Source organism: Ochotona princeps, chromosome 12 (assembly GCF_030435755.1).
Source record: "Ochotona princeps isolate mOchPri1 chromosome 12, mOchPri1.hap1, whole genome shotgun sequence".
NCBI lineage: Eukaryota > Metazoa > Chordata > Mammalia > Lagomorpha > Ochotonidae > Ochotona > Ochotona princeps.
In genome coordinates, this window is record NC_080843.1 from 3,869,824 (window position 1) to 3,894,771 (window position 24,948).

The 24,948-nt window shown below is 42.6% G+C and overlaps 1 protein-coding gene across 2 annotated transcripts; it reads left to right on the forward strand.

Moving 5' to 3' along the window:
- Positions 1-2,917: 2,917 nt before the first annotated feature.
- On the forward strand, positions 2,918-23,757 carry ARGLU1 (arginine and glutamate rich 1). Of its 2 annotated transcripts, none has more exons than XR_009246363.1 (4): positions 2,918-3,280; positions 10,043-10,268; positions 12,054-12,620; positions 22,927-22,964. XR_009246363.1 is itself a non-coding variant. In XM_004577359.3 (4 exons), exons 1-4 carry the CDS (start codon positions 2,934-2,936, stop codon positions 23,089-23,091), a joined length of 822 nt encoding a protein of 273 aa, XP_004577416.1. In that variant the 5' UTR covers positions 2,918-2,933; the 3' UTR covers positions 23,092-23,757. The 2 variants fall into 2 exon arrangements, 1 of the variants encoding a protein (XP_004577416.1); XM_004577359.3 differs by having other exon boundaries at positions 12,537-12,620; positions 22,927-23,757.
- The last annotated feature ends 1,191 nt before the right edge of the window (positions 23,758-24,948 follow it).

A 24,948-nucleotide genomic window follows, 5' to 3' on the forward strand; every position in this document is an offset into this window, starting at 1 on the left:
AAGTAAAATCGAACTACAGACCTGTGAATGACACAGCTTAGAAACCTGCCCCAAGGAGAAGAATCTGATAACCAGAAGTACAAAGACCAAGAGCAAAAGAAGACACAAAGGCAAAATGAATATCACTGAAGACTCCCCTGAAAAGGACCAAAAGCTCAGAGTTAACTGAGGAAGACATTGAGAAAATGGGGGACGCAAAGTTCAGAAAACTCATTATAAAGCTTCTGATCAACAATGAGAAGCACATACAATAGTTCAAAGAATTTTAAAAATGTTACACAAGAAACAATAGCAATAAAGCAAATCAAGGCTGATATATCAGAAATTAAGAACAGAGTAGAGCAAATTAAAAGCACAGTGGAGAGTCTCCAAAATAGAATGAAGCAAGCAGAAGAAAGAATCTCATAATTGGAAGGTAATTCTTGTCATAATGGTGAAACAATCAAATAGCTGAAAGCAAAGCTGGGGCAAGCTAAAAAAAAATATTCAAGAATTGAAAGACACTACTAAGAGGCCAAATATAAGAGTTATGGGAGTCCCAGAAGGTGCAGAAAGGGAAACTGGTTTTACAAATGTATTTAATGAAATAATAAGGGAAAATTTCCCTAATCTAGAGAAAGAATTAGGAAACAACATCCAGGAGGGGCACAAAACTCCCAGCAGGCTTGACCAAAAGTGATCTTCACCATGACACATGATAATCAAGCTCTCTTCAATTGAACATAAGGGAAAGATCCTTAATGTGCACGTGAAAAAAATCAACTGACATTTTAAGGAATGCCAATTAAACTCAAAGGAGACCTCTCACAGGAAACTCTATAGGCAAGAAGAGGATGGAGCAACATATTCCAGATTCTAAAACCAAAAAATTGTCAACTCAGGATAACATATCCATCAAAGCTTTCCTTTGCCTTTGAAAATGAGATAAAATTCTTCCACAGTAAAGAAAAGTTAAAAGAATTTGCCTCTTCCAAACTTGCCCTACAAGTGATACTTCAAGATGTTCTCTTGACAGAGAAGAGGAATAGCATCCAACAAAACTAAAGGCAAAGTGAAGAACACCCCAGTAAAATAACAACAGAAAACTAAATCAATGAACAACCCATTGCTAAATGACAGTACCGAATTACCACCCATACATATTAACCCTGAATGTAAATGGCTTAATCTCAATCAAACGTCATAGTAATATTAGTAGACTGGATTAAAACACAAAACTCATCTATTTGTTGTCTAGAAGAGACACATTTCACCAACAAAGATCAGCAGAAACTTTATCTCATGGATTTTGATGTTTTTGTTTTTGTTAGTTTCATCTCTTCAAAACACTTCCTTCTGATTAAATTATTCAGTGACTCATAGATCATACAGTAGCATCATTTTGTTCAAGAAGGTTCTTGATTTTCTTTCTCATTTCTTCAGCAACACATTAGTCATTCAGTAGCATGTTATTTAACTTCATGTGTTAATTTTTTTTCTTCCCGTTGATTTTGTTTTGTGGCTTTTCATTTAAGGGATGTATAGTAGCAGTGTAATGGAGACTCTCATATCTAACAGCATGTTATTTAACTTCATGGCATTGTAAATTTCTACTTTTCTGTCTATTGTTGATTTTGTATTGTGGCTTTTCATTTAAAGTTATGTACTGTAACTGTGAAATGGAGACTACCATACCCAGATGTGAGGATACAGTAAAGTATGCATCTGTACTTCCAGACAAAGATGGACTCCCAATGAAACTGTTCACCCAATCTTGACAATAGGATGCTGGCCTCTGCCATTGTGTATGCCTGCAGTGATGGACAAACAACTGTGTATGAGGAACTATACTTTAGTAATGATACAGGGGAACTCGGCGGTGGTGGGGCGGGGATTGGAGAGCGGATGAGGGAAACCCCAGAAGCCTATGCAATTGTGTCATAAAATAATAATGATAAAAACATTTTAAAAATAAAAAAGCCTGCTCCAGTTCTTGCACTTTATCCGTGATTCTATTTCGAATTCTTTACTGATCCAGAGATAAGAACTTGGAATAAACACAGCCCAGAGATCCACTCCCCACATCATTTTTTGGAAGAGGACAGTGACAGTCCCTTGTATGGGGTAGAACACCGCTTCTTCCCAGCTAGAGTTTCATGAGGTTCACGCCACGTCAACCTCGCCCTGACACCTACCAGGTGTTTGGCCTGGGCACCCCACCTCTGCATGGGTGCTCACTGCCCTCCTTAACCCAGGATGTCCCCTAGACTTGGCTACTAGGACATAAGGCGTTTAGAAAGCCCTACAGTTACATATACAGTTAATATGTATAGCCCTACAGTCAGCATTAGCCCATGTGAACCCGTGTGGGCTGCACCCTTCATCTCTCACGCCACAAGTGAAGAAATATTAGCTCCAACAAGCAAGGGATTCGCCAGGGTCATGCTAATAAAACTGAAGGCTGCCTGCCAAAACCAGCTCCTAGAAAATAATGCACCCGAGCAACCCCTGTCGACACGGGTCTCAGGTCGCACTCGGTCCTTCTCAACACGTGCGGCTGCCACCAGGACACCAACGAGCCCGGCGCCGAGGCGCCTGCGCGCGCACTCCCGCCCCAGCGGCGGAAAGGGCCGAGTGCGCTCGGGCGCGCCCGCCTACCTTCGGTCGCCGTCGTCGGGGGGCGGGCTCTCGCCTCGGCACGCTCCGCGCAGGGCACTGTGGGAAGGGCGGCCGGTGCAGCCGGATCTGCCATCTTAGGGCCTGCTCGCCTGGCGGCCTTCGCGCTGAGGAGCCGTCGGGGCTGCCGGAGAGCTCGAGCAGCGGCGGAGAGGCGGCTGGCCGGCAGCATCTCTCCCTCCGGCCTCGTCGGGAGCGGGCAGCCAGCGTCCGAGGGCCGGGGCGAAGCGAGAGGGGCCCGCGGCCGGCGGTGAGCAGTCGGATCCCCGGCCGGAAGGATGGGCCGGTCCCGCAGCAGGAGCTCGTCTCGCTCCAAGCACACCAAGAGCAGCAAGCACAACAAGAAGCGCAGCCGGTCGCGGTCGCGGTCGCGGGATAAGGAGCGCGTGCGGAAGCGCTCCAAGTCCCGGGAGAGCAAACGGACCCGGCGGCGGGAGTCGCGCTCGCGCTCGCGCTCCACCAACACGGCCGCGTCCCGGCGCGAGCGGGACCGGGAGCGCGCCTCGTCCCCGCCGGACCGCATCGACATCTTCGGGCGCACGGTGAGCAAGCGCAGCAGCCTGGACGAGAAGCAGAAGCGGGAGGAGGAGGAGAAGAAAGCCGAGTTCGAGCGGCAGCGGAAAATGTGAGCGCCCGCGGGGTGGGGGCGGGGAGGCGGGGAGGCCGGGGTGAGGGGTCCCGGGAGTGGGTGGGGTGCTGAGGACACCGGGGTGAGGGGTCCCGGGAGTGGGTGGGGTGCTGAGGACACCCGGGGTGAGGGGTCCCGGGAGTGGGTGGGGTGCTGAGGACACCCGGGGTGAGGGGTCCCGGGAGTGGGTGAGGGGTCCCGGGAGTGGGTGGGGTGCTGAGGACACCCGGGGTGAGGGGTCCCGGGAGTGGGTGGGGTGCTGAGGACACCCGGGGTGAGGGGTCCCGAGAGTGGGTGAGGGGTCCCGGGAGTGGGTGGGGTGCTCAGGGACACCCGGGGTGAGGGGTCCCGGGAGTGGGTGAGGGGTCCCGGGAGTGGGTGGGGTGCTCAGGACACCCGGGGTGAGGGGTCCCGGGAGTGGGTGGGGTGCTCAGGGACACCCGGGGTGAGGGGTCCCGGGAGTGGGTGGGGTGCTGAGGGGTCCCCGGCAGTGAGTGAGGGGTCCCCGGCAGTGAGGGGCCGTGGAGCGCCAGGGCAGAGTGTCTGAGGGGTGAGGCCGAGGTGGGAGGCGTGCGGGGCTGGAGCGCGCGGCCCGAGCAGGAAGCCGCAGGGACTGAGAGGATTTTGGCGCGAGCAGCGAGAGCCGGAAGTGGGGGCGGAGCCGGAAGCGGGTGGCCCCTGCGTGGCTGCAGGTGAGCGGTCTGGAGGTGACTTCTGCTTGGTTGAGTGGCGCTTTCCCAGCAGCCTTGCACTCTTAAGAGACAGAAGTGGACGGATACCTGAGTTCTGCTGCCTGAGCCCTGCCCCTCCCCTTCGTATTGCTTTAGGTGCTGATTCTTTGGAGAAACATGGACAGCCCTTCCTTGCTTGTCCTATAGTACATTCTTTAAGACACTGCAGTATGTGCTTACATTTTTGCGTTACCCATTTGTAGAATTTTTATACAGAGAGAATCAGAGTAAGAGTTTTTATTTGAATAAATCACGAGTTTAACGGACTTTTGTTTGTGCAGGATTTTGTTGTTGTTTTGCTTTACAGTCAGCATGGTCTGGTGTCCTCAGATGTGCTGTTTAACCACAGCCATCCTTGTGTGTTACTCTGGTGAGTGTTCAGAAAGTGCTCTTATGTTCCTGAAGTTAGGTGAACCAAATTGTCTGGATGTCTTGGTGATTTTTCTGCAGTTAGATTGGGGTTATGTATGTTCCTCAGTACACTTTGCTTCTTTTTAAAAAAAAGATTTATATATTTGAAAGGCAGAGTGAGAGAAAGATCTTCCATCTGCTGGTTCCCTTCCTGAATGTCAACACAGGGCTGGGGCGGAGTTGGGTCTGTCTGCCGCCTCTGGAGCCAGGAGCTTATTCCAGGTGTCTTGTGGGTGCAGAGGGCTAAAGATTTGACCCAGCCTCCACTGCTTTCCTACCACTTGCAGGGAGCTGAATTGAAGTGGAGCAGTGGGGACTCAAGACTGGTGCCCTTACAGAAACAAAGTTAGTAAGAGTTAGGGGGACTAGGGGTTGGGGTAAGCAGAACCTGTAGTTTCCTTGTTTTTGTTTTGCCTTACTTGAACTCAGTGGTGCTGGTACAAATGATTTAAGTAGTTGTTTCACAGTAGACTTTGTGTTGAGTCCAGCTTTTCGATTTGCAGCAAGGCAGTTGGCTGTAGAAGTGCTGAAAGATGAGCATATTACCTAAGGCATCACTGGGTTCATTTTTCCAGGTGACAACAAAGGAAACTTCCAGAGAGAAATAACTTGCCTTTTACTAGGAAGCTGAAACGGGGAGGTGAGATGCTAAAAATAATTAGAAGCATTTGTCAAGCTACACATAAATAGTGGAGAAGAAATCCAGAGGTGAAATGAAGGGAAACAGAGCAAAATGTCCTTGGTTAAGGGAATAAGCAGACTGCCATTAGCATGTGGGAGGGGTGGAAGGGCTTGCAGCCATGTGCTGCAGCTGTCACTGCTTCCTATCACCTAATGCCTTGGAAGAAAATGCAAAGGAAAGGGCCCGGCACGATGGCTTAGCAGCTAAAGTCCTCGCCCTGAACGTGCCAGGATCCCATAAGGGTGCCAGTTCTAATCCCGGCAGCTCCACTTCCCATTCAGTTCCTTGCTTGTGGCCTGGGAAAGCAGTTGAGGACGGCCCAATACTTTGGGACCCTGCACCCGCGTGGGAGACCCGGAAGAGGTTCCTGGTTCCCGGCTTTGGATCGGCGCAGCACTGGCCATTGCACGGTCACTTGGGGAGTGAATCATCGGACGGAAGATCTTCCTCTCTGTCTCTCCTGCTCTCTGTATATCTGCCTTTCCAATAAAAATAAATCTGAAAAAAAAATGCGAAGGAAAAACATGGGTGTTTGGACCCTTAGGAATGGTGGGGTAGAGGGAGTAGTGGTCTGAGTCCATGATGGTTAGTGTATTCATTTAGCTAATTTTAATTTTGAATTTTATCCAATTTGGCAGGGCACTGTGCAAGCTTCTGTTGGTAATGAAGATGCTCATCTCCCTCAAGGAGTTTTTTTCTTTTTTGAGACGGGGAGCTCTTTGATCTGCAGGTTCACTCCCAGGTCTAGATCAGGCCGAAGCTAGAGCTGTGACTAGGGCTAGGGCTCGCACAAAATACCAGAGACCCAAGGACTTTTCCCGTCTTCCAGATGCTTAAATGGGTCATGATACAGTATAGGCAATTCAGTGGCAGTGTTGTAACAATAGAAACTAGATCTCAAATGTTTAGAGTGGCTTTACACCAGGGCAGCAAGGGGAGTAACAAATAGTATCTGTTGTTAGTTAAAATGTTGGAAACTTGATTTGTGGATAAGGGTAAGGGAAAAGCCCCAGAGTTTCCATTTATTGCCCGTGTACTGTGGATTTCTGATATTGATTATGCTAAGTTTGTCCAGTGTCCATAATTGAGGACTGAAATCTAGGTTAGAGAGCCTCCTGTTAGTAAAACCTGGAGAGCAGATGGAACAGCCCTGAGAAAGCGTGGAGAGGGAGGAGCACTTAGTTCAAGGAAGTGAGCGACCTTACCGAATTATTGGTTGATTGCGTTTGAGCAGATAAAGAAAAGACCAAGACTGAAGCGTTGGAGATGCTGGGACAGGAATGGGGAAATTACACTTGTGAACGTTTTAAAAGTTGTTCATTTTATATGGCCCAGGAATTATAAGTGCCCAAATGGCTGTTGGCAGAAAGTTCTGTACTCCTGTAGGATCAAGTGTACTGTGGAAATGTCAGTAAAATAAGAATAATCAATTGAGTTTAACTGACTATGAAGTCTGTGATCCAATTGGAAAGCTGGTTACTTTATTGCTCATGATTTGGTGGTTGTTGCTTTTGCTTTTGAATTTTATACTATTTGAAAGAGCAGATACCTCTCAACTGCTGGTTCACTCCCTATATGCCTGTGACAGCTGGCTCTGGGCCATTCCAAAGCTAGGAGCTCGGTTCTCCCGCATCGGTGGCAGGCAGGGTTCCAGCTGCTGGAGACATCCCTGCCACGCACAGTGTGCAGTTAGCTGAAAGCTGAACCACAACTCAAACCTAGGCCCTCTGTTGAAGCCAATGTCCTAAGCATCATTTTCTTTTCTTTCTTTCTTTTTTTTTTTTTTTTTTTTTAGGATTTATTTATTTTCTCTTGGAAAGTCAGAATTACAGAGAGGAGAGAGAAAGATCTTTGATCTGCTGGTTCACTCCCCAAGTGGCCGTAAAGGGTGGAGCTAAGCTGATCTGAAGCTAAGAGCCTTTTCTGGGTCTCCACATGGGTTTAGGGTCCCAAGGCTTTGGGTCATCCTTTACTGCTTTCCCAGGCCACAGGCAGAGAGCTGGATGGGCAGCGGAGCAGCTGGGACATGAACCAGCACCCATATGGGATCCTGGAGCATGCAAGGCGAGCACTTTAGCCACTAGGCTACACCACCACGACCCCCAGCATCATTTGCATCAAAGCATTTAACCACTATACTTAAATTTTGAGGCTTCAATTTGAAGAAATTGACCCCTAAGTGTGTGTCCCTCTTTTACACGGACATGTTTGTCTGGCTTACTGTGAAGAATGGAGGAGGTGATATATACAAGGTACCTAGATAATGCTTGGCATATAATGGGTATCAAGTTAATGTAACTTACATGCTGGCAAACAGCCTGCTGGATATAAGAAGTACTCGTAGGAGTCATCTTACTGCAGTCAAAAGTCTTCGTTTTTTCTTTTTGAGTAGCTAGTTCATAAGATTCAGTACTCTAAGTTCTTATTCCTGCGTCTGGGTCACTGAAGGTTTCTCTTACCTCCTGCTCTAACTACTCTATTACCGTCTTCACAGGTGCTTGTGCAGGTGTTACGTATTGACTGAAGAGTCGCTGAGCATTCTCCTCTAATTACTGAGGAAGCAGTGTCATAGCCTTTCTCAGTTAACCTTGTTAACACTTGTAGGGAACAGTTCTGCTAGGCTGCTTGAGCGTTGGCCTCTTTACCCCACAGGACAAGGTTCGGTTGCAGTCATGGTGGGACCTAAAGGAGAAAAGCCGGAGAGACGGTCCTGGGCCCTTTGTCATCCTCCACTGTGAGTGGAGTGCAGAGCTGCGCATTTGCTCCCCTCTTTGTATTACAGAGCCCGCCGGGCACGGGAGGATTGACCCCTTGGCAGCAGAGCACCCTGCCTGTGTAGCTCACTGATCCTTAGCCCTGTGACGTGGTGGTGATGGTGCTAGACACACACACACGTAGCTGACACCAGGCCCGTGTAGCTTTTGCTGTAATTAATAAGTTTATTTGACTTATTTTGCCTTAGTGACCAAATCTGTGGAAATATATACCCTGTTGGTTATTGTGCTATTGCTTAAGGATGGTGCAAACGCCTGCTGAAAGCCCTGACTATAGGCCAGGTTTGCAGTTCACCACACTCCTACGCTGGAAACTGCTCTAGTGATAAGCCAACATATAGCCAATTCTTCCTCTTCCTGAGGAAAGCTGTGATTGGGAATGCTTTACATTATTATTTGGCAATAATCAGTGCTTTGGTTGCACTTTTAAGAGTTGGGCTTTTTTCCTTGAAACGTTTAGTGATTCATACAGGGGGAGTTGCACAGTGTCTTAACTATGGAGACGTGTTCGGAGGTAGAATGTTTCTGTACCCATCGAATTCAAGTAGCTGTGTCATCCTTACTTGCTTCATCTTGGTTGCCTCTTTTTGGATAAACTAGTGCAAAAACATTTTATATTGGAATGTGTGATTCCATTCAAGTTAAGGATTTCCTTTGGATGCTCCTTATTCAGTTTTTTAAAATTTTTATTACAGAGTTATTATAGATAAAGGCTTATACTAATGTGATTAGAAGTTTTTGAAAAGGTGGGGAAAGCAGACAAGTGCTAAATTTTGTTGGTGACTTTTTACAACATCATTGTTTTTGGTTTTAGGGGGGAAGAAAGGGAGATATTTAAGAAACAAATAATTGTGTTATCAGAATTGAAGTGAAAAATAATCCAGGACCCCAAGAGAATGTTTTCTTGACAGGTAAATGTGAAGGATGAAGAATTCCACATACAAATTAGTCAATGTGAATAAGTAATCTTGGAATTGAGGATGAGAGCCATGGGGTCGGAATTCCATCACCCCACCAACACTGAGTTGCAATGATTTAGCATACTTAGAGGTTCCTCAGAAACTGAAGGCTTGGAGCCAGTGTTATGGCACCCCTCATTAAGCTACTGCGCACAGTGCCAACGAGCAGGGCTTGCGTCTGATCTAGCTCGCTGCCGATTGGCTTGGGAAAGCAACAGAGGATGGTTCAAGTGCTCAGGACTCAACACCCCCCCGGGAGACCAAGATCCAGTTCCAGTGTCTTGGCTTCAGCCTGGCCCAGCCCTAGCAGCAGTCTGTGGAATGAGCTAGTGGTTGGAGTGTGTGTTTTTACCTTTTTCTCTGTGAACTTTGCCTTTCAAATGGATGTTGGGGACCAGCATTGTATTGTGGCTTAGCAAGTAAAAGCACGCAGACACGGTGCATCCCATATGGGCTCTAGTTTCTGTCCCAGCTGCTCCACTTCTGATCTAGGTCCCTGTTAACAGCCTGGGGAAAGCAGTGGCAGATGGCCCCTGTCCTGTGGGAGACCCGGAAGAAGCCTCTGGCTTCTGGCTGTTGCAACCATCTGGGATTCCAGCGAATGGAATCTTTCCCTCCTCCCTCTGTAACTTTTCAACTTAGAAAATAAATCTTTTTGTATACAAGTATAGTTTTTGTAAAACGTATCAGTTGAGTGATTGTAAATGCATTTCAAACCAGAAAAGGTAAGGTTTTGGGGATCTGCTTGCTTTTGTGGGTTGTGTGAGGAAGTTGAGGCATTAGGAAATAGATGCATGGAGAACTCTGGTCTCACCAAGCACAAGGTACTGTCCAGGCAGTCAAAACAAGTGCAGAATGTAACAAATAGACACTTTAAAAAATTTATTTACTTTCATTGGAAAGGTAAATCTGTGGAAAGAAGGAAAGCTTTGCCTTTGGAGCTGTTGGGGGAGTGAACCAGTGGGTGGAAATCTTTGTCTCTGTCTTTCCTGTTTCAAATTTGCTCTGCTGCCCCTTTTTAAATAATGAATTAGGTTGTTTGTCCACCCTAGGGTGTGTTTAGATAGCAGCAAGAAAATACTAACTTTATGCTTTTATTTTTTTTTAACTTAGCGATCCGTAAAATCAGGCTCTTGTTTGACAGACTTGTAAGTAGCTGAAATTCCTGTTTTTAAAAGTCATTGTTCTACTTTGTCTGCTAGTCGGCAGCAGGAAATAGAAGAAAAACTCATTGAAGAAGAAACAGCACGAAGGGTGGAAGAATTGGTGGCGAAAAGGGTGGAGGAAGAACTGGAGAAGAGGAAAGATGAAATCGAGCGAGAGGTTCTCCGCAGGGTGGAGGAAGCCAAACGCATCATGGAAAAGCAGTTGCTCGAAGAACTCGAGCGACAGAGACAAGCTGAGCTTGCAGCACAAAAAGCTAGAGAGGTAACGCTCGGTCGTTTGGAAAGTAGAGACAGTCCATGGCAAAACTTTCAGTGTTGGGTTGTGTCTCCTGCTCAGTTCAGAAAGAGATGGAATACAGACTATCTAATTCCTTTCTCATCTAAACTTACATTACTGGAAAGTTGATTTTTTTAGCCTATTTCAGAACTGCTGACTGATACTTTAAAGTTTACTTTTTCATAAAACTTATTCAAGGCTACTTTTTGATTTTCTGGAACTGACTTACATATTTGATAAGTGTTTGAAACTTTTGCCATGGCTGCAGGACTTAATCTTTTTTTTGGGAGGGTTGGGGAAGACCGGGAGCGGAGAAGGGAAAAGGTTAAACATCCACCTGTGGTTGTATATTCTTTCCTGTTGACACTCTTACCTAGACTGTGAGAGGCTTTTTGCCTTCAGTCAGGTTAAAAGAGCAGGGCCTCCCACTGAGTGACAGCACCTGCTTTGGATAAGTAGGCTTTCTCACCCTTCTTTTTGTCCTCCTTTTATCCTATATTCCCTTCCCCAAATCCTGCTTCAACACGATGGACTAATTCTAGCATTCTGATCATAAGGCCCTCCATTTCCTAATGTGTTTCAAAGAATCTTTTTAGGAAAAATGTCCAGATTATTCATCCACTTTTTTAGTATCTACTAACAACTCCTTTTTTTCTCTAGAGAGATATGAAGGAACAGGTTGTCCTTGTCTGGAGTCAAGCTAAACACATGATTTGTTTTATCAGCAGCTGGAGCAGAAGTTGAAAATGTCTTTCTGTGAGACAGTAATTTGCTACTGAAGCTTTATGGCTTGTTTGCACTGATTACTCCAGGATCCTAAAACTTGGGGAAAGTCACTGAAACACTCAAGGCAGATTACTGTACAGCGCTGAGTGTCCATCTACATAGTTGGCGTGACGAACATGATCCCGCTGGTGTGTGATACACAAAATTCTGTAGTTCTATTTTCTTGAACTGAAATATTGGCTCATTATGACTCATTGTCATTTTTTTGTCTTGTCATTATAATGGACAAGTTGGCATACTAAATCTCTTTCCAGTAAGCTTAGCTTTTAAAATGCATTTTCCCTTGTCCTGTTAACTAGATATACATGTCTATTATGGATTTCATAGACTGTGAAATTGAATGTATAAAATCTTTATATGCATGCTCTTATTAATGAAGATCTTTTTGGAGTAATGGTGCTGTCTTGTAGCGAGTTATTAATCATAGTAAGATTTTTTTCTCTTCATTTGCTTTTTGTTTCATATTAACAATTTTTTTTTTACACGGACACAACCCTGTGACAATCCTTCCAAATATTATAATCATTTGATTATGTATGCTGTGATCTCAACACTGCCCAATCCATCAAGCAATCTTCATACAGTTTGCATTATAAAATCATTAAATTCTCCAAGAAAAAAGAAATTACAGAATTTTATTTCCTGACCATGCATCCCCTGGATTCCTGAATTTCAGTTCAGACCGTAGCTGACAATATAAGCTGCCTTTAGAAATTGTCACCATCTGAATGTTAAGTCCATTTTCCCCATGGAAGAAGCCCTTAGCTCCATGAAGTATGGATTACCATTTGTATTTTTCACTAACAGTAAATGTATTTTTCTTATTAATTGTTTGCCTTAGGAATGATGAATTACATTTTTTGTTCCTTCTTACCATAAACATCTGCATTCCTCAGCTCAGCCTTCCTTGTATGTTGTTTCTTTATAAATGGTTGAGCTGCCGATGCAGGTATTGCCAAGCTAACAGTACAAATCATTTTAAAGAGGAAGCTGGCGCGTATGGCAGCCGAGGAGCACCCTCTGCAGGACACTGGACAAGACAGTAAATATCCAACTTTTAATGCTGATTAAAGGAGTATAGGTAAAGAATACGTAGGTATACATAATTGGTGAGACAAATATTCACTTTATTTGTATTTTATATATTATTTTTTAATTTGGTAAATACTATCCAGTTTTGTAGTTGTCCTTGTTGATTTGTGTGATATTAAAGTATTAGTAATAATTGGCAGGAAACTATCCTTAGGGAGGGTTTAGTCGGTTGCTGTTTGGACTGGGAGGGATGATTTGAATTTAGTGCTAGAAACCAATTGTAGTGGCTGCACAGTTTATCATTGTCAGACAGAAGGTAGCTGTAAAGCTGCCATGTAAGACAGATGAAAAAAGTTCAGAGGAAGATTAGTAACTATTTATCAGTAAAAATAAACATTTTATTTTTCTAATATCTTAACATGTCCTCCCCTTTAGGAGGAAGAACGTGCAAAACGTGAGGAGCTAGAACGAATACTGGAAGAGAATAACCGAAAAATTGCAGAAGCACAAGCCAAACTGGTGAGCGTGAAGCGTGGGCTGAAGCTGGGTCCGTTCTGTGTGATGCATTTCTGTCAGCCGCAAACCACAGGGGCGAGGGTCCAGGAAGGTCAGAACAGCTGGCGACTTGGTGTTTGAATTTACACCAGTATACTTTATGGAGTTCTCACAAGCAAATAACCTGTTTTCTCAGAACTTGTCCCTGAAAGTGACATAGCTATAGTTTTTGTTTTCCATCTCTTTTACATTTTATGCTAAAGTGACTCTATGATTTGACCTGATTTTTTTCAGAGTTCTCAAGACTATAGGTTTTAAGTAGTTGTCTATGTGTTTGATCTAGAGAGAATTGCAGTGGCTTTTAAAACGTGTGTTAGGAAATTACTGCAAATGAAGCCCGTTTGAGTATGCCGAAAAGCATGCCGAAAAGCATCGTGTTTTATAGCATTTTAGGAGTGCTAAACTTACTAAAAATTTTCAAAAGTACAAAATTCAAAAACTTGTGAAATCTTATATACTTCTGAAGAATTCCAGAGAAGGAATACTTAAACTGTGCCCCATCCCCTTTTTTGTTATCCTCAGCTTTGTTCACATTTTTCTCGAGTCTTTTAGAACTTAATAAACAAATTCTGCTGTTTCCTTTTGGTTTTCCTGGTTTGTAAATACAGACTTCAGTAATTGCAAGCTAAAGAAATATGTCAAAAATGAGTCAGAGTAATTTAAAAACTAATAAGCCAGTACAGCAGCATTGAGGGATTTTTTTTTTCATTAATGAAAAAACTCTTTTTACATTTCCCTCTGATTTTATTTTTGCCCTTTTTTATTAACATATCTAATTTGCTGATTAACCTCCGCACTCCCAGGTGATTACAACATCCAAGTTAGAACCAGCCCAAAGCCAGGACCTTGACCTGCCATTATTGCCAAGGCGCCAAGCATGTGGGCCACTGGCAGGGAGCTGGATTGAAAGCTGAGCAGACAGGGCCCAAACTGAAACTTGACCAGAAAAAATGAAATGTCAGCATTGAAACTGCCCACTTGACCCAGGAGGCAGCTGTTTATTAGCACGTGTTCTTGCTAAGAGACATGATTGAAACGTAGGGAGTGTGGTCTAGTGAATTCTGTGACTAACCATGTCCTGGTTCTTGTGAAGGCCTTAATAGAATCTGAGTTCGATTTCAGTGAAACACCCTGAAAATGCTGTGTGAATGAAAGTGGATGAAGCATTGTGTCTGAGTCCGTTTGAAATAATGCTTCTTCAGTGGTTCCATATGAGGAGAGAATTGCATTGCAGCTCAGGGGAAGTAACAGGAAGTATTAGTTTTGACTTTGGGGAGGCATGGCCATTGCAGAAGAGAAAAAACATAATAGTTAAGACACTGAAGTTAAATTACTGAGCAGATGAGGTTAGATTTCTTCTGAGGCCGTGAAAAGGGAGATTGGATAGTTGTGTTTGGGTTGTGAGCTGCGAGACCTTGACCCTTTTGACCTTGAGGTAGCTAGGACCGGCTTAGCTTGTTGTCATCCTTGACACAACCTTGTTTGTTTACCCTCATGAAAGATAAAAATGTAACTTCTTTGGGTTACTGCTGTGAAGAGATTGGTAAATATCCTCTGGAGGAATCTTTCTCAGTGGGAATAAAATAGCAAAGTACAGTTGAGAGGGAATGCGGAAAACAGGCGATCCTGTTATTTTCCATTATTTTGTTTCCGTTTGCAGACTCTTGTGTGTCAGTGATCTGTGCTTTAAATAAGCGTGTGCAAGAGCACACATTGAAGTTTGTTCTGACGCACTAGAGTGTGACACTGTTGTGACAGTGTGTTGTCTGTGCACTGCACTGTGTTGAAAAATACCTTGGGAAAAATTGATGCTTGAGTTTGCTGTGTTGGATGGTAGGATAGGACCTCTGCGTAGGCCTTGCTACACGAACATGGCCAAGTGTGCATCGAGGTTTGTTCGGTGTTTGTTACTCTTTTCCTTTCCTTCCTCTTAATTCTGAGCACATATCTTAAACATGTTTATTTGGTTATGTAAAGTAAGTAAAATTTATATATTTGTAAGTTATAATTATTAATACAAGAACTGCTTCAAGAAAAATTAGCTAATAACATGCAAGATTTTCTCAGTCATATGGGTGCTATAAAATAATTGACCAGATTGTCCTGGGTGGCCTGGGAAATCTTCAGTGGTTCCTGGAAGTGGACCTTGACAATTAGGAAATTGAAGTACGGCAGAGACAGACCTTTTTTGTGGCAGAACAAAGGAAAGAATCTCTTGAAATAGTGTACTAGGCAGTGGTGGATGTAATAATGAGTCATTATGTGTGGTGAGAAATTCGGATTTTGCAAGCAAATTGAAGAAAAGACAGATTGAAAAAGAAATTTCTGTGAAACTTGAGTGATAGATTTTTAAAATATAGCTGTGAAGAAATAACATGGTGATCTCTCTCAAAAAAACCAATAAAGAATGTCAACGTCCCAGTTCTTCCAGTGTGATTTTTTGAGAGAGGCCTAAGATCTGTTGGTTAATATACCAGATGCCTCCCAAAGCTGGGAATCATCCAGAGGTCTAACCGAGGTGGCGGAACCCAGCTACTGGAACTGTCACTTGGCTCCCACGGTGCGTGCACCAGGAGGAGTCTGGAGTCTGGTGCAGAGCCCAGGACTCAACCCATGTACTTGCAATGTTGTCTTAACCGTTACACCAAGTGCCCACTTTTCCAGCTTCCTGACTTACAAAAGGAAAAAGAAGTAAGAGATTGCTCACTAGAATAGAAAAATTATGCTTATAAGATTTATAAGGTCACCTCGAGAAATTGTTTTCAAATCTTTTATATACAGAAGTATTTTCTGTGTATTTAGAATGAAGATTGTCCAGATAGTGAAATAAATTTTAAAAACGATAGCTAGACTTTTCTGTAGTCACTACGTATTTGATAATTTAAGCGCGATAAATAGGTGATAATGCTAAACAGAAAATAGCTTTCTTATTGGTAGTCTTATGTGTGGTTATGCTTTGTATTTCTGTATCTCTTTCTGTAAGGTACATATATGACTTATATAACAAGAAAATACTTCTGAGTAAATTTCAGTCTAAGATTAAAAGGTAGAACTGAGAAATATGGTTTAAAAAGTTGAGCTGAATGGTAAGAACAGATAAGAACATGAGCTTTGTAGTCTGACTTGAGTTTCACACTGTACGTCTCGTGCTGGGTTTGTTCAGGAGACAGTGAAGTATGACCAGTGCATTGTAAGGTGGAGTGAAAATGGACCTAAATGTTGCTTGACATTTTGGCAGCTTGGTTCCTAGTTTTTGAGTTCAGATTGTTAACACACAATTATCCTTGTGTATTTCTAAGGTTATTATTTATACAATGGAGCCTTTTGGGTGATAGGCCTGAATAAATCCCAGTTGTTACTCTGAGCATATGCATCTTATTTATTTGGAGAGCGGAGCAGACTAAATACAAGGTGATAGATGTTGCTGTAAAATAAACTGTTCTTTCGGGAGATTGAGTTTGTAAGAACCCCCAGCTGAGTCTCCTGAAGAGGACAGTAGTAAGACACAAAGGAATAGGATCTGATTAGCTAATCTGCAGAGTCACACTGGCAGTTTTTAATAAAATTATAAATAAATTACATATTAGAGGAAGGACAGATACTTTCCTATTGAGAAGTTTCATCTTTATTAGAAAGGGAGCTGGAAGGGAAGTGGAGCAGCTGGGACAGAAACTGGTGCTCCTGTGGGTGTCGGTGCTTGTGGGCAGAGTAGCCAGTTGAGCTGCCATGCTTTTGTACTTCTCCTTTCCCAGTGAATCATTCATTACTACTATTGTACCTTGCTAGTTAGAGAAAAATAATAACATGTTTGTAAGTTGATTTTAAATGAAAATAGTTCTGAGGAAATGCATTTACATGGTAGAATGAAAATGACCTTCCCCAACGTTCTGTTGTAATTCCTATAGTTTGCCTCGTTTGTGGTACTGTTTCAACATCAAAATTGCTTGAGATGCTTATTAGCTGAAACACTGCCGAAGCGTACTGATGAGTATTTTGAGGATGTGATGAAGAAAGGTGGTCAGATTCGAGTGGAAACACAGCTGGGGGGTCACAGGAAGAAAGACCAAAAGAGATGGAAGGATATTGGTATTGAGAATCAGAGTGTTGAAGGTGCGGGGAACAGGTGTTTATAGTAGTGTGTAAGTTGAAACAGCACACTGCTTAGGATGACTAGTAGTGTATCCTAAGAAGTGAAAGTGAAAGACAGCAAATGAGAATGTCAGATACGATGGAGTAGTGGGTTATGTCGGTGAGAGGTAAGAATATCAGATACAATGGGGTGGTGGGTATGTCGGTGAGAATATTGGATACGATGGGGTAGTGGGTATGTCAGTTCAGGACTGAGTTGGTGTGAGAGGCGCTGATTCATTGCCCTGTGTCTGGGTTTTTGGAGCCACCTTAAATCTCTTTCTGTGGTCTGTGGTGTTCATCCTGACTTGGAGGATATAAACTGAAGACAAGATAACATTGAAAGCTAAATAATGGGCTTGAGTTGATAATAAACTTTAAAGAGAGTTGGTAACTTTGCTGAGGAAAGAGGAAGGGGAAAATGTATTACAAGAACCAAAGAAGACCTGCTGCGGGAGACGTTCCTGTGGAATGAATTTCAGAAGTCACCCGGCCTGAAGAACTGAGCACATGAGAAGGGAAAGAATGGCCCAAGATACATGAAGGAGGAGAGTGAGAGCACGTTATGTAGTGTGTTTTTGAGGAGTTTTCAAACGTGTGCAGAAGGTTCTGAGGGTTAGAGTTCTCATGCAGTAGTACAGGGTAGTTTGTCCCGAGCTTTAGAGAAGTAGTGATTTTTTTTGTCTCTGGTATCCTGTACCAAGCTTAATTGTCAGTTCCTTTTTGAAACAATGTCTCACTTATATTTAACTTGAAACTTTAAATATTACTTCAGGTGATGAAAGTAACAAGAGTGTTTGAGAAGAAGGGGGTGAGGCAGGAATGCCAGCAGGGTGGCTGCAGGCCACTTACCTTGGGGACGTGGGACATATTGTGATGAGGTTGCTCAGGCTCCCCAGCCCTTGCGATAGGTTTGGAATATTGTGTTCCTTAAGGAGGTAACCTGTCAGTAACTGCCTCAGGATAGAGAGTACCCCCTTGTGTTTTATCTTGCAATGCTGTTTAAACCTTATACATAAAGATTTGTTTGTTGAATACACTCTACTAATGGTCAGACTTAATTGCATCAGCCTAAAGCATTTGTTTGTAAGGCAGAGGGAGACATGATCATCAGTTCTGTGGTTCGTTTGCCAAATGTCACCGTGGCAGGAGCTGGGTCAGGTGTCCCGCTTGTAGGCAGGGGCCTAAGTACTTTTTACTGCTTTTCCAGGTACATTAGCAGGGAGCTAGCTAGACCAGACATGGTACAGCCAAAACTTGAACTGGCACATGTATGGGATGCAACAGCCTTACCCAGTTTGAAAAATATTTTCTTGCTGATTACCTAACCTGGAATAACCAGGAGTTATGGTAGAGTAGATAAGTTACAGATTTAAAATTACAATGACTGGGCTAGTTTGGATGTCTTTGAAATTGTGAAATGCAGAAACCAACATTTCTGAGTAGTTAGGGTTCCTAATTATGTTTGTCTTTCCATTTGACATGATTCTGCAGACACACCTTACAGAGTGGATTCTGATATCCCTGGGTGCTGCAGGAATGGTTGCGAAGGACACATTGACCACAGACAACATGGGAACTTGGAAGCTAAGCCAAGTAGTATTCACAAAATCAGTAGACCTTTTGGGGTGAGCAGTAGGCAGAGGTGCAGAAGGCCAGGCCTGTTTTCCCTCTTTCAGTTGGGGAGCATGATCTGAACCACAGCAGTTAGGAAGGCTGCCCACTGTACTGACTTCACTGTGCAGGTTTTAGCCTTCTGCTTGGTCTGCAGAATGTTCATGACACAGTCCTTACTGCCCTTACTCCCTAGCACAAGCCTGAGTGGAACAAAGGGACGGACAAGAGGAAGGACCAAGTTACTGCGGAGGAGGAGGCTAGGGCTTCAACAAGTACCTGGCATATGGCACGGTGCACTAACCTAGTGGCTAAATCCTTGCCGGGTGTGCGTCAGGATCCCATATGGGCACCAGTTCATATCTCAGCTGCTCCACTTCCCATCCAGCTCCCAGCTTGTGGCCTAGGAAAGCAGTAGAGGACGGCCCTGCACCCATGTAGGAGACCTGGAAGAAGCTCCTGGTTTCAGATCAGCTCAGCTCTGGCCGTTCTGGCCACTTGGGGAGTGAATCGGTGGTCAGAAGGTCTCTATATCTGCCATTGCAACAACAACAAAATACACTAAATCTTAAAAAAACCTGGCAAGTAAGTATAGGGTCCTAACTCCGTTAAAAGGGAGTTAAAAGGTCCTAACTCCGTTAAAAGGGTGGAGGGCAGGAAACCACTTTGTCATTATTAAATTAGGAGGAGACACATCTTGCTGATTGGTGTTGGAAAAGTCCTTTTTGGGAATGGGGAGGAGTTTCAGGTCTGAAGTACATTTATGTTTACTCTAAAGCGATAAGAACAAAACAAAGTTGTATGGGAAAGCATATTTGCTTGGTTCATTTTTTAAATAATTGCATTATTAAGAATTGTAAATCAGTGCTTGTCTATGTGGATGGATCTAAATGGGACAGTTGGGGTACGCAGTGTATTGTACACTGGTGTAGGCTGCTGGCAGTCTTGGCATCCCATTCCAGAGTGCAGTTCAAGTGCTGGCTGCTCTGATTTTAGTCCAGCTTCCTGCTAATGCACCTGAGAAAGCAGCTGGGAGTGCCCCAGGGCCCTGGGTGGCTGCCACTTCCCCCCCCCCCCCCAGTCCAGTGGTCACGTGGCCACAGCCGGCTGGGCACTGAAGCAGCAAGTGGAGACACTTCTGCCAGACTCTGCTTTAATTAATGATTTTTTCTTTTTTAAGTTTTAAACAGTTAATTTCTCTGCCCTAGCTAGTGATAATTTCATTGTAGTAGAATTGTAATGTATTTCATTTATGTAAAGAAAAGCCCCTTTTATTTAGTTTTATTTTTAGTCTTTAAGTGATACAAGCATATAATTGTATTTTGGAAAAAGTGAAGCCTCAGTTTTCCACCACCCACCACTCTATTTCTAGAAATCGCATTCAGTTGGTGTTTTTATTTTTGTAGAATTTTGAAAATACATCTTTCGCAGATATGTTACATCTTTTATTCTCTCTTTCATCTACCATAGTGGACACCCTTCCCCTCATTGATGTATCTGAGAGATGGACCTTCCCTCTGCTGGTTTGCTGCCCAGATGGCCACAGGTGGAAGTCAGGGTCAGAAGCGCATCACAGGCTCTCACAGCAGAGGCAGGAGCGGAGCCCAAGCACCTGGGCCATCTTCTAGAAAATAAGATTGCTACGTTATAGGCATTACAAAACTTGATACTTAATTGTATCAAAGTGCTCATTATACAGTGGTTCATACTATCACTTTTGTCATTATAAGAGAGTTAAAATTGTTAGTTTCTCAATTAGATTTCCCCTAGAAGCTGAGGTTGTGATGCTGTGCTCCTCTTACTCCTCAGGGTTCTAATAGTTTTCACAGAACTGAGGGACAACCTTTGGGAAGAGTGAGTCTTGGTATTGATTGTATTAACACACCCAGACAAAAAAAACTGGATGCATTGATGCAGTCGCATATACCAAGCACTCCAAAATATTAGAAATATAAATAAATCGACAAACATTAAAGATGATCAAAAGCAGATCATCGGTTTTGTTACCAGTGAAAGTATCAGGAAGTGGCTATTTGAGATAGCTTCTAAAGTACAGATAGGATTGAGTGAGGAAGGGGTGAAGACGGTGGAAAGCTGAGCAGAGCAGGCCAGCTTGGAAGTCTTAGTGAAGCACTACGGTGTAGCATCTTGAGCTGTGCTCTGTGGACAGTAGAGTCACTGGCCGCTGGAAGCCAAGGAGCCAGGTCAGGAAAGCCAACACGAGCAGTGTGATGTAGGAGATGAGAAATTTGAAGAATATGCTGGAAGCTGGGATATTATAGGCATGTGTGATGGATATGGCTCTAAACTATTATGATGACAAGAAAAAAATGAACTCCCAGTGAGAGAATCTAAAAGAATTAGATAACTTAGTGGTGAGTTTTGGGGCAAAAGAAGAGACTAGGACAGAGTTGGGGTGACAGTAGAGGTGGTGAAAACTAGATTTATTTGAAGGATTTGGTCTAAATATGTCAAACATTATAAAGGAACCACCAGGTTTCCTAGTTGGGTGCTTAGCAGTGAGCTATAAATGTATTGTAGAAAATGTTTTGAGACAGATAAGGTATACAGCCATGCATCACTTACCAATAGGGTTATGTTCTAAGAACTGCATCGTTAGGCAAGTTGATTGTGTTAACTGCCTTGGACACCATAGGCGTTGTAACAACAGTAGGTGTTTTCTGTTCTAAATGTATACAGTAAAATATGCTACCAAAGATTTTTAAAATGATGTGTCTGTATAGGGTCCTTGCATGAATGGACCTTACTTTGCTCTGGGTGAATCAGTGAGCCAGTGAGTGCATATGATGGCCAGGACATCACTGTATACAACTGTAGGCTTTATAAATACTGCATACTTAGACTATACGAAATGCATCAAACTTTGTTCCATAATTTAAATCTTTACTCCATAAGATTTTTCCTGTTTGCAAAATTAGGTTTTTACTCCTTAAGCTTTGGTGTTACAACAGGCAGAAACAACCCTGGTAGAATGATGGGTGCCTTTGTCTTCCCTGTCCACATTCTGTCCTTCTCACAGGTCAGCCCTGTCCATCTCCAATGGAACAACACCTCCTTCTAGAATAGTTCATGAAGGACTTACCTCAGATTATTTATACTTATTTAAAATTCACTCTAAAAAATTGAGACAAAAGAGATTTATTTTTTGTCTAAAATATTTCTAAAATCTTTGGTGGTACATAAATAATAGTAATTATCAATGCCAAGTAATAGGCACTATACATAATTTTATGTGATATACTTTCACATGACTGGTAACACAGTCGTTTGTTTAAGCTAGAATCACCACAGACACATAATATAAATTGTGGTACTGTTCTAGGAAGGCTGTGATGTCACTTGATGATAAGACTGTTGGATTCATCATAAAGTTTTTGTAGGGCCGTGGTTGTATGTGTATTGCATCCTTAGCTGCAGTGTCCTTTAGGTGGGACAAGACTGTTGGGCTTTCAACTGCTGGATTTTTTTTCCTCCCTGATTGCTAGGTAAAATTTGAGCGTTTGTTACATACATACCAGAGCTCACTCCCTTTGCCGTCTTTTGCTCTAAAGACAAACCCAACATTGCATTGTAATTAATACTGAAAAAAGGAGCGATTGCGTGGAGAAACCAAATGTTTTATAGTAGGGTCTGTATGGGAGGAAAGAAGTTTTTAAAAACCTTACTTGCACAGAAAGGTTTGAGTATAAAGAAAGGTTGCTGAGTTTCTTTTTGGTTGTCTAGGAAAAAAAAAAGATTTAATAGAATAATGGAAATGGAAATACTGAAATTTTGGCTTTGAATATAAATAGGAAAGACTGGAGGGAAAACAGCTTGATAATATCTGAAAATAAAAATCCAAAGTTTGTGACAAGATTTCCGAAATTGGATGCTGTTGATGTTTGGGGTTGGCTGAGTCGTGCTCTGGGATTGTCTTCTGCATTGCAGTCTGTCAGCAGCTGTCCTCGGTTTTGACAGTGTGGACATAGTGCCTAGTGTTCCCTGGCAGAAGCAAGATGATACCTGGCTGGGAAATAAGGAAGAGGATGTGGTGTTTGTGGGAGACTGATAAGAGTGCATGAAACTGACTTGAATTTTCTTGGTAAATGGGGAAATCATCTGTGGCTGAATGGGTAGAAAGTTGGGTTGCTTGCCACTTGCCTGTGTGCATGTGAAATTCAGTAGTCACCAAGCTCAGAAAAATCCTCTTTTTTTCTCTCAGTAATTGGGCTTGTAGGATTTCTCAGTGTATCTTCCTAGTTTGTTTATGTGTAGATAATTAATGTACTGGAGGTACAGATAATCAAAGATAATATGTAGGAATCCCCATTTTCATTTCCTGCAATTCATTTGTTTTTCATAAGAAAGTACAGAAAGTACAAAAATAATTGATCTTTTCTAACCTCAGTTGTTTCCCTGTACCAACCACTTTATGAAGCATGCTCTTACTAATTTTATCACCAGATACCAGAAATACGAACCAAACAGAATTCACATAAAGTTATAAACTTATACTTTTAATTTTCAGGCTGAAGAACAGTTGAGAATTGTTGAAGAACAAAGAAAGATCCATGAGGAAAGGATGAAACTAGAGCAGGAACGGCAGCGCCAACAAAAAGAAGAACAAAAAATTATCCTGGGCAAGGGGAAGTCCAGGCCGAAACTGTCGTTCTCGCTAAAAACCCAGGATTGAGTTGGAAACTGAACTTTTTACGAAGAAAATGGAAAAAAACTTTGTATGGTAGCTTCATGTTGAAGTGGTTTTTCAGTTTTTTTTCTTTTTCTTTTCTTTTTTATTTGGAAAATCTGGAAAGTTAGCTGTTCTAATAGGGGCTATGCTCTGCAATCCCCCTTCTCCTTCCGTGGAGTCAAGTCCTTATCAGATCATTGCTGTCTTCTAACACAACGTCTGCTGTTGGCCTGTGCGGGCTCTGTCCTGGTGGGCTGAGGGAGAGCAGGTGGCCTGCGTGCTCCGGGTGGTCTGATAAGGTTTTCACTGGTCCACTGACTTCAGAGGTAGACTCTGTTTACTACATACATCACAAAATGCTGGTTTTGCTGACTTTTTGTTTTTTTATATATTTATAAAAAAAGAAAAAGTTGGTAATTGCATTGGCAAATTCCCAGGGTGGTGATGGAGCTGTGTGCGTGTGTTGTTAGATCAGTGTCCTTGGGATTCTGTTGCTCTTGGTGTTCCTGATACAGGTAAGGAAACAGTCGGTCACCCTGATGACAAAATACAGATAACCTTTCAGTACATCTGTGTTCAGTTTGTTTTTATTTCATTGACAAAATTAAACCAGCATTCCCCATTGTGTAAATAAATGATTTTGCTGAATAAAGTCAAGTCTTAAATTCATATGTTTAAGTAATTTTTTTAAGTTGTGTTAAGTCTTAAAGAGGGTGGTTTACTTTTTGATGGTCAACAATTTAGAAGTCTTAGAATAATGCAATATTTCCTCTCATTTATACTTTAACATAAGATTGATGTGTACATTAGGCAAAATTGCATATTGGTATTTCATGGCTATTCTTTTTACAAATGCCTGCTTCATGCTGACTGAGCAGTCCTGGCATCAGGATGCCCTTTCTGAAAGCTGCACCGAGCTCGAGTCCCAAACTGCCTGTTGATCACCACAGCTTCTGCTTAAAGACTAGAAAAATGCTTAGAAAAATTGATAGAATCTTAGATCATTTCCAAAGTGGGCCATCAGAAGACTTAGCTTTGTACTTTCAACAAAGGTTTAGGTAATTATCATTTTCAGTGTAGTGTGCTTGTATGTTTATTTTTTGGAACAAATATTTTAACTTTCAGTAATTTGTTTTGGCGTGAAATCTTAGGGTTGACGCTTTCTTTGATTTTATGCGCTGGAATCTGCCTCATTTATCCTTATATTATGCTTAAGTCTGCTGGTGTTAAAACATTAATTCAAGAAAAGGACACAGATATAAAAACATCATCAACATAGAGAAAATACTCCCAGTATTTTGAGACAGTTGAATGGTTCTGTAAAGCTGACGCTGTAAGGTAGTGAGATGTCTTCTTCAATGGTAGATTATTTTGTATGTGCATGCTAAGAAAAGTGCTGTTTCTTTAGTTTGAGCTCTGCAATGAGTAATTGTAAGGAAAGATAAAATCAGCTTAAGCTTTAAAGATATATTTTAGACAGGCATGAAATGTAGTGAGAACTTTCAGTAAATATGCACTCTAAAAATGAGTGTTCATTTTATTTCCCTAAGGAATTTAAGTTACCTATGAATTTTTGTCCCAATACAGTTAAAAGTCATTATTCTTACACATTTTTCAATGTAATGTTTTGGGGGTACAGATTTTGTTCCTAAGTTCTGTATTCAGAATTTTAGAAATGATTATTTAAAAATTGTTCTGCTATAAAAGTATTCTAAATATTGTATCTAAAGAATTCTGGACTTAAATAAGCTCATGCGTGCTTTTACATTTTTTTAATTTCTTGCTGCCATATGCAGTGTGAAATCACAGCAAGTTGCTTAATCCCGTGCTGCACTGCGCGCCATTGGAGGCTCGCAGCGG